At 40.8% G+C, this 9852-nt stretch overlaps 1 protein-coding gene across 1 annotated transcript in view; it reads right to left on the bottom strand.

Annotated features, from left to right (window-relative positions):
• LOC125265508 (E3 ubiquitin-protein ligase TRIM39-like) overlaps window positions 1–7018 on the bottom strand; it is a 36468-nt gene extending 29450 nt beyond the window's left edge. Inside the window, exons 1-6 of the mRNA XM_048185782.1 lie at window positions 6268–7018; window positions 2593–3143; window positions 2183–2263; window positions 1756–1878; window positions 603–830; window positions 409–526 (exon numbers count right to left, since the gene is read on the bottom strand). Coding sequence (XP_048041739.1) covers window positions 409–526; window positions 603–830; window positions 1756–1878; window positions 2183–2263; window positions 2593–3141 — 1099 coding nt within the window. The 5' untranslated portion in view covers window positions 3142–3143; window positions 6268–7018. The remainder of the gene's footprint in view (window positions 1–408; window positions 527–602; window positions 831–1755; window positions 1879–2182; window positions 2264–2592; window positions 3144–6267) is intronic.
• Window positions 7019–9852: the final 2834 nt, after the last annotated feature.

Raw genomic sequence — 9852 nt, forward strand, 5'->3', positions numbered from 1 at the left:
CAAATTTCCACTCTGGTGAATAACATTTGAGTTTGTACAGGGATAGTTACATCATGTGCCTTACATCTCACTAAAGTTCACATTATACTTCTTTAGAGCTGCAGTCTGTAACTTTTGGTGCTCTAACGGTTGATAAACAGAACTGCATGCGTCTTGTGGAGGAACATTGGTTTGGAAAATGTATTCATGATGTACATGTTTATTATATAAATTTGGAAATTTTGAACACACAAAAAGTTAAGGACTGCAGCTTTAAATGATTATGACATGAGTTGAAGATATAATGTTTAGTGATTTTATAATCACGTGGTAATCAGCAACATCACAGATGCTTAAAATTAATTTAACACTTTTTTCTTAGTATTTTCTTAGTTAATGACAAAAACACTGTATTTGATATTCACTTACCAGTTTGAATGAGTTTTTCATTTAGTTGTTCCTTCAGTAGATTCAGAGCTCTTTTCAGAGATTTCTCGTCCACATCAGAGATCTTGGTGTGTGAAATACTGTACAGGGATGAGAACATCTACAGCAGGAGAGAGAAGACTATTAAATATTAATTATATTCCACATTATCACTGATGAGACAGATGTTTACTGACCTGTATGACATGAAAATGATCATCAGTGTGTGAGAGCTGCTCCAGCTGAGTGTTTCTCTTCTTTAGCTCAGTGATTTCCTGCTTCAGTTCTTTAATGAGATCTTCAGCCTGTTTCTCTGCTGCTTTCTGCTGTTCCTCCATCATCTTCAGCTCTTTAATGAGATCTTCAGCCTGTTTCTCTGCTGCTTTCTGCTGTTCCTTCATCTTCAGCTGCTCAGACTGAAATCTCTAAATGGATTGGATCAGATCAGTGAAGAGCCAAAGACTATAGATATAGAAAGACTCCTCTTAGTTATGAATGGAAGAAACGGCAACACGCAATATGGTGGAATAGGTCCCGCCTTCTAAGTAAAAGAGCCAATCGCTGATTGATCAAGTCTTTGCATCACTGCAGCTGCTGTTAGAAGCTCTGGTTCCCATAGAAACCCGAGACTCACGCTTATGACTGCACATGAGCATTGGCTCCTCTAGCCTGAAAAATAAGCTTTTTTAAAGCTATTTGAGCACAAGAAACAACATTTATGGGACAGTTCAGGTCAGATTGTGTTGAAGATATGAAATGTTATTTAATTGAAAGTTTTTGGGATTTCCCCATTCTAATAGAGATAGGACTTGGTATTAGATGTGGAAATAGCTGTCAGGAGGCGTTGCAAATATGGCCGTCAAGTGAATAGACTTTCCTTGAAAGGGACTTTGGAAGAGTTCAACGCTGAATGATTTCTCTTTATCTGTGTTCCCCTCCCCCCAACTGGACAAAGTTACATATGTTTAAGCTGGTTTGCCTCTGCGTAACAGCGCTCATCAATGTCAAAATGATTGAGATGGCCAATCAAATCAAAGAAGATGAGCTTTACTGTTCACTTTGATTTTGTTTTTTGCTTCATCTCTGGATTTCCCTGTTCTTGCCTGAGCCCTGGACTCCATCTTTGTTTGGACTGCCCACTCTGTGTTTTGAACGTTTTGCCTGACTATGGTTTATGATTGTGGATTACCCTTCACTAAATACACTGCATTTGGATCCTCCACCATTCGTGTCTTGGAGCAGTCATTACAACCGAACTGCTGAGACCATTGCATCACAAACACCTAATCACCCCACACTCCTAAACCAATGCACTTACACACACACACACACACACACACACACACTCACGGTGTATTGTGTAGGTAAGATGATCAACACTGCTATCAACAGGACACCCAGACCAATAATCATCCTGTTTGAAATGTGGACGGTTCGAGATGAAGTAAAGAAACCATCATTGGAGACGAGAGTCTGTAAAAAGAGAAAGATTCAGTTCAAGTAACACTTCTCGAAGCCTTCTCCTATACTTGCAATACAAAAGCAGGGACCATTCCCTGTCTCCCATTCAATCCTAGCAGAGCATTGTTCCTTATATGGAAATGGTTCTGGTACATAAAGAAAATCATATGTTATAACATAAAGTACAGCTTCAACAGAGGACAAAAGACCCTCTGTCCACTTTCCTTCAATGCTGAGACCAACATAAAATCTTTCAGTCACAAAGCTGTGACCAAAGTACAAGAAGCTAAATGATTTTAATCATTTTTTCACTCACTTTTCTCGGCTTTACTGAGTGTTTGATCTCTTGAATCTTCTTCATTCTCTTCTGGATCATCTGCTGCTCGTCTGTCTGTGTCTGAACCAGATGATGAAACATACAGAGAAAAACACACACCTCACTGAATTTACTGTTCAATCTTCTGACCAAAAAAAAAAAAAAAAAAATCTTATTACAATAATGAATGTAAATCAGAATTAAATTTTTTTTAGTCCATGTCTGTCAGCTGTGAAGGTAACATTTTCAAATTCACAAAAGTTGACAAAATTAACTTTTAGGTGATTAATTAAAAAAAAAAAGTGTGACAAGCCAATATAGTGTATTTCAATATGACCTGCACCAACATCAACACACAGTAAAACTGCATTTCACAGTGAGCTTAAAGTGTTTTGTCTGTAACTCTTTACCTTCTTCTCTCGACTCTCCTCCTCTATAGGAACAGTGTTGTGAGTCCTGTGTTCTCCTTCAGTGCAGAACAGACAAACACACGTCTGATCATCTCTGCAGAACATCTCCAGAGGTCTCTCATGTTTCTGGCATATATAATCCTCCAGATTTTCCACAGCGTTGATCAGTGTGTGTTTCTTTAGATGGGGGACTCTGAGATGAAGCTCCAGATGAGAGACACAGTTAGAGCTTTGACACGTCAGGCAAGACTTCACAGCTTTCTGCTTTCTTTCATCACAGATGTCACAGAACACTTTAGATTCTTGATTAAGCTTATTAAAGTGTTGCACAAGCTTTCCGAGTGTTGAATTAATCTTGAGATCAAGTCTTTTGCTGAATTCTTTTTTACAGAGTGGACAGAAGCCGATCTTTCTGTTTGTCCAGCTCTTGCTCAGGCAGGTTCTGCAGAAGTTGTGTCCACATGGAGTGGTGACTGGATCAGTGAACACTTCCAGACAGATGGAGCACTGGAGCTCCTCATTTAGTGCTGGAACACTGGAGGATGCCATGCCTGAAAAGAAAAGTAATGACAATTTATCATCTACATTGCTGAAGAGAGCAACTTTCATGAAAAGGTATGTACACTGAGTAATTTAGTTTATGTTCTGAAATGGATGTTGCATTATTTGAAGTGCTGTTTTCAAAAGGTGATAACGTCTAGGTTACGTATGTAACCCTCATTCCCTGAAGGAGGGAACGGAGACGTTACGTCAGAACAGACTGACGAATGGGGGGTCTTGCCACCTTCGAGTGTTAACAAAACAAGCCAATGGTACGCTGAGTACCTTGGTCTGCAATATTTGCATCGCAAACTCCACCATCACAGTGTGGGTATATATGGAGTAGCCAATCACCCAGCATTTCAGCGGAACAGCAATTGTGGCAAAGGGACATAATTTCTCTGTTTCCTCCTTCAGGGAACGAGGGTTACAAACGTAACCTAGACGTTCTCTTTCAGTTGGTCACGTTCAATGTTATGTCAGAATAGACTGAAGAATGGGGTCCCTTACAAAACGCCACAATAGCTGTCTTCCAGTGACCTGTAAAAGTGATAGCACCCTGTCGTGAGACTGAGCACGAGCGAAGGACTACACTAAATACAGAATACACTGGGAAGCATACCCCAAAAGGAATATGCTAACAAACTGCCTGCTCAAGGAGGTCTTACAAGGAATCAACCAGCATAACGGTGATAGGGAGAACTCTGAGGTATCCAGCCCGCAGGGTGGGATTACACATCAGAGATGGCAAGTGGCTTGCCAAGGGAAGACACATGCACCCGAAGGAGACTAATGTGGAACACAAGTAGGATTACCTAGGGAGGGGAATCAACACATGGTGGCACCTAGTCCAACACAGGGGCTGACCGAAGGGGCATGCAAGTGTAGACATCAACAGTGCTGGAGGAACCCAGGATTCTAGCTGTGGAACTCACCTGTGTGGAACTCACCTGTGCATGCTGCGTGAGTTCCACAATGACACCGAGCAGGTCCTACTACTGGCCTGAAGAGGCGAGTACCCGAGAGGACACAGGCTCTACACAAAGATTATAGAGTGAATGTGTTAGAATGTGTTAGGTGTCGCCCAGCCTGCAGCTCTACAGATGTCTGTCAGCGAGGCGCCATGCATCAGTGCTCAGCAGGAAACACTCAGAGTAGACAAAAACTTGAGCTCTACTGAAAGCAAGGGTTTGAAGGGAGCCCTCTGCAATGCAGATAAAACCACTGCGAGGTCCCAAGAGGATTAAGGTGGATTAAGCCTTCTAGCCGCAATAGCAGCCACATAGACCTTAAGGGTGGAAGGTGACCGCCTTCGTTCCAACCCTTCTTGAAGAAAAGAGAGCACAGACCCGACCGGGCAGGAGCAGGGGTCTTCTTGACAAGAAGAACACAAAGTGCCGAAGAGGTCCTACTTCAGGGTATAGGCCTATCTAGTAGACAAGGCCTAAGTGATGGTTGCAATCACCTGAGGTGGCAAGGTACCTACCTAACCTAATCCTGTCCACTCATGCAGGTTCCAAAGATCAGGACATGGGTGCCAGAGGGTGCCCCGTCTCTGAGAGAGAAGGCCCTTCCTCATAGGTTTAGTTTGGAGAACCAGGTCCGGCCAGGCCAATACGGCACAACCAAAAGGACCTGCTCCTCGTCCTCCCTGATCTTCACCCTCCTACCTCGGTCAGGGAGTAAAACAGCTGGCAATGAGAATTGACTGGGGAGGCAAACAGGTCTATCTGAGCGTCCCCGAAGTGTTCCCAAATCAGCTGATCCGACTAGGGATGGAGGGATGTCTCCACTCCCCAGGGTGAGACTGTTGCCGAGAAAGCTTGTTGGCCGCAAAATTGAGTCTGCCCAGGATATGAATGGCACGAAGTGACCTAGATGCGGGCGAGTTGAGACGGGAGCGTAGACCTCCCTGACAGATGATGTACACTACGGTCGCAGTGCTGTCTGTACGGACCAGGACGTGCTTGTCTCTCAGCAGGACCCTGAAGTGGTGCAAAGCAAGCCGAACTGCTAGCAACTTGAGGCAACTGACATGCCCCTGAAGTCGAGGTCCCGTCCATCAGACTTGGGCAACACTGTCATCCTAGAGGAAGGCAACGCAGGTGAATCCTCATCTCCTGAGGACTCAAGGCCGCTCTGTGATGCGGGAATCGACATTTGGTCGTCCTCCGGAGCCCTGAATGAAACACTGGGTCCCTGAGTAGGAGGCTCAGGAATTTCAACCGGAAGTGAGGGGGGTGTGGCCCAGGAGGCTGACTCGTCGGGGAAGCCCACATCGTGACCCTCAGTTCACCCTGGCCACCAGCCAAAGTAGTCCTCTCACGAGAAGAGGAACTAGATCGGGGTGTGACAGAGGAGGCTCTACACTGTTTCAAGTAGTCGAGTCTCGATCTCAACATCGCAATGGTCCTGTTCCCACAGAGAGAACATGAACCATTCACAAACGCCGCCTCAGCGTGCTGAAAGCCCAAACTTGACCAACTAAAAGGAAACTATTTTGATCGCTATTGCTGACTTTGTGATATGTTTCTCTTTCTTTGAAGCGCTGGGTAGTTTCACATCGCTTTCTCTCGTCTGCTTCAACTTGACACACATAGATAACGACACATTTTGAAGAAAAGTGGGTAACTTCTGTCCACCTCGTCTATAAGCAATGACTAAAATAAAGAAGTTTAATTGAATTAATATCGATTCTGGAATAATAAAAAAAAAAATCTTTAAAATCTTTAAAAAAGGACAAGAAAAAAAAAGTGATAGGTGAATCGATGTTTTTCTCCTAGCCCTAATGTTTATTACTTTCGATTTGTTGTTTATTTTATGATTAAACTTTACTTTGATCATTCGCTGGTTCCCACTTCTTTCTTGCCTGAGCTTTTAACATTGTTACAGTAATAATGTTTATTATCAGTTTATTTTTTACCAAATCTCCACAAATTAATATGCAGTCACATAAAAAAAAAAAAAAAAACTGTACATTTACTGAGTTTGCAGTAAACATAAAATGATAATACTGTTTAATATCATTTATCATTATAAACCTTTTTTTAATTATTATTATCTTAAATTAGTCTTTCTCTTAAAAGGAGTGGTGTATGTGTGGGTTAAACTAACTTTCTTGCCAACAAAACTTACACAACGTTTTCCTTTGGACAGCGACTTCCTTTTTCTCTATGTTTCTCTGTTTGATTTTTCCATCATCTTCATGATCAAAATCTCCCTCTTCTTCTGCTGTGACTGAACCTCCAGATCTCTTCTTCTCTCCATCTTCTGGTGTTTCTTCTCCTGCTTCCTCACACAAGTCAGAGATAAGAAACTGGACCTGGTTTTCTTTGAGTATCTTCTCCACTCTTTCAAGTATCTCAGAGTGTAAACCTGATTTTCTTTCATCAAACTGAAGATGTTCATCTCCACACTCCTTTATTAATTGATGAATACAGTTATTGTGTATCTCTTTCTCATCAGTCAACACTAAAGTGTGTATAGGAGCCTCCTTACTGAATTCATTCAGCACATATTTCACTCTATGTCTGTTATTGTCACTGAAGTCGTTCTGCTGCAGTACAAGTATGATCACATGAGGTCCAGGAGCAGACAGATTCACACACTCTTTCACTCCCTGTGTGATCTGAGTGATTGACAGATTTGGCCTCAGCAGGTGAGGAGTGTTGATGACTGTGACGTCTCTGTCCTTCAGTTTTCCTCTGTGTTTCTCAATGTTCAGCTCTACATCAGCAGGTGCTTCACTCTCAAACGCTGCTCTTCCTAAGATGAAGTTTCCCACTCTGTTGTTTTCTGTTATATTCTTCCCCAGCAGAACAATCCTCAAATCACTCACTGGAACACAGAACACAAATAACAGTAAAACTCGACCCGTGATCCATGAACAGAGATGTCAGATTTCAGATTGAAGGTACTGGACCAGATCAGCAACTGCCATTGAGATGAGTGGAGATGTGAACACAATCTTACACTACAGGGCCAAAGTTTTTGAACTGTAAGAGTTTTTACAAGAAGTCTCTTCTGCTCACCAAGGCTTCATTTATTTGATCTAAAATGCAAAAACAGTAATATTGTGAAATATTTTTACAATTTAAAATATCTGTTTTCTATGTGAATATATGTTCAAATGTAATTTATTCCTGTGATCAAAGCTGAATTTTCAGCATCATTACTCCAGTCTTCAGTGTCACATGATCCTTCAGAAATCATTCTAATATGACGATTTTCTGCTCAAGAAACATTTATGATTATTATCAATATTGAAAACAGTTGTAAAACAGTTTTTCAGGATTATTTGATGAAAAGAAAGAGAAAGAACAGCATTTATCTGAAAAAGAAAGCTCTTGTAACATTATCACTACCGTTCAAAGGTTTGGGGTCAGTAAGAGTAAGATATATAAACCTCCCTTTAGACACACAGATTCTCAAGGATTTTGCAGTACTGAATGTTATGATTTATCATATTAGTTGACTTACTATTAGGATGGTCAAGAGATATACTTCCACATCCACTTTGAACTGCAAATGAAATAACATGAAATTTAAAATTTGGTAAATTATTTTACCAAATTCTGTTATCATCTTTATTTATTAAAGAAATAATTCACACAAAAAGAACAACATTTACCAACATTTATTATTCCACCTCAGGATTATACTCTTTCTTTCTTAATACACAAACGTTTATTGCCTGCATGGGGATAATTAAATAACACATTTTTATTTGTTTGTTTTGTTTTGTTTTTACCACCAGTCATGTGCTTCCTTAACGGGTTGATCTTTGCACTGTCTTTACAGACTTCTATTCAATTCAATAGAATTTCAATAAACATGGTATTTTATCTTGTTAAACACATTTATTTGGTCTGATTTGATTCTTACCTGAACTAGACGCCATTCCGTCCACACGGAGCGTTTAGGTGTATGTGCAAAAATGTTGTATCTGATAGACGTTTCGTCCAGAAGAATCAGGCGTTTTCACAAAGTACGAGGTCTTTGCGGAACAAAAGAGGGCGTTTCTGTATTTGTGGGTGTTTTCAAACTGGTGGGTGTTTATAGATCATGCAATGAAAATGACACCCTTCACCCGACCCCACCCCTAAACCCTCTGACGTCAGCAAATCAGGTAACGCTCTCAAAACGCCTCTCTGCCCATCAATCATTAATGTCCTGCAGAGACCTGTACCTGTTTTCAGAAGGTGAATCACGTTTCAAGCACTGATTTTCAGCAGCGGCGCTTCAATGTAGAGGTCTGCGCGGGACTGTTTTTTTCGTCCCGCTCCCGCAATGGTTCTATTCCGCACGAACCCGCTCCCGCCTAAAATTCACTCTGTGTTCACCCGCCATCCGGATGTAGTGATTTTCTTCCCGACCCGACGGGTCCCGCTAAAGATCGTTTCCAGAATCTTGCGTTGCATTTAAACTTCCCCTAAAAAAGAGAGTGATTGGGGATAACTAATATAAAATGTTGCATATATACAAGTATTTGTTATTTGTCTATAATGCTGTCAACAACCTAACAAATGTCAGAGAAAAAATGTCACAAAGAATAATAGGCTAAATATCACAGAGAAAAATAAGCTAAATTAAATAGCCTACAACATGTCACTCAAAACTATATAGGCAAAGCCAAAATTACATAAAGGAAAACTGTTGGCTTACTAGCTATAGCTACTGCAAAATGAAATATTTTTTAACATCCAGAATGACGCTGACTGACGACCGTTTCAGAACGTCTCTAATGCAAAGAACACAGGTTTCTCAGGACAGGGAATTTTCTCAGGACAGGGAACTAGACGCCACCACTGCAGAAAGTTTTGTTCACTTCAAGTTCAAGCACATATGCGCTGATGTCAAAGCATCTCGGGAGCGACCGGGTTATTGTAAGACCGCCCGCTCCCGCCTAATGCACTATGGTTACCGACCGCAATTCGCCGTTCATTCAAAATTTAATCCCGTGCAGCAAGAAATCTTATCGGGTCCTCTACTTAATGCAGACCTCTACTTAAATGTGATGACATAAAAAAAGACAGAGTAACGCAAAATAATGGCAAGAAAACTCATGTGCAAGACGGTTGCACGCGCACGCAGCGCGCTCAGTGTCAGGTTCATTAACAAATGACTCTTATGAACCGATTCTTTGTGAGTCAAAAACACACAGCGCAGCCAAGTTCACTTACGAAATGTTATTTAATTTGTTCGTGAATCAGAAAATGACTGCTTCTTGACTAACTCATAATTCCTCTGAGAAATGTGATCCCATCTGAATATGTCTGAGATTCATTTCATAATTCTTTCTTCAGACATCAACTTTTTTATTCAAACACACTGAAACTAGTGATTATATCTGATATTCACTCACAGGTCAGTGACAGAAATGTAAGAGTTTGGTAGTTTAATACCATGATGCAGTTTTATCCCAGGTGAAAAAAAAAAGTTCACTTCCATAATGTACTTAAAGTGCTCTATTTTCGTGCACTAATTTTGTAGCTACTTAATATACTAAAAGCTCTTCTTCAGTACTTCTTAAGATAATCTTAAGAACATCTAACTGTACTCAGCTGTGCTATTTTGAGACACCATGAAATATGAACTTAAATGTGCTTTTAATATACTATCTCTGTATTTAAAAATGTATTTAGATACTACATTTGAACCCATAGTGTACTACAAGTGGTAAGTACACTGTAAGTACATTGAAAGTTCACGTACTGTAAA

Source organism: Megalobrama amblycephala, linkage group LG1 (assembly GCF_018812025.1).
Source record: "Megalobrama amblycephala isolate DHTTF-2021 linkage group LG1, ASM1881202v1, whole genome shotgun sequence".
In the NCBI taxonomy this organism is placed as follows: Eukaryota; Metazoa; Chordata; class Actinopteri; order Cypriniformes; family Xenocyprididae; genus Megalobrama; species Megalobrama amblycephala.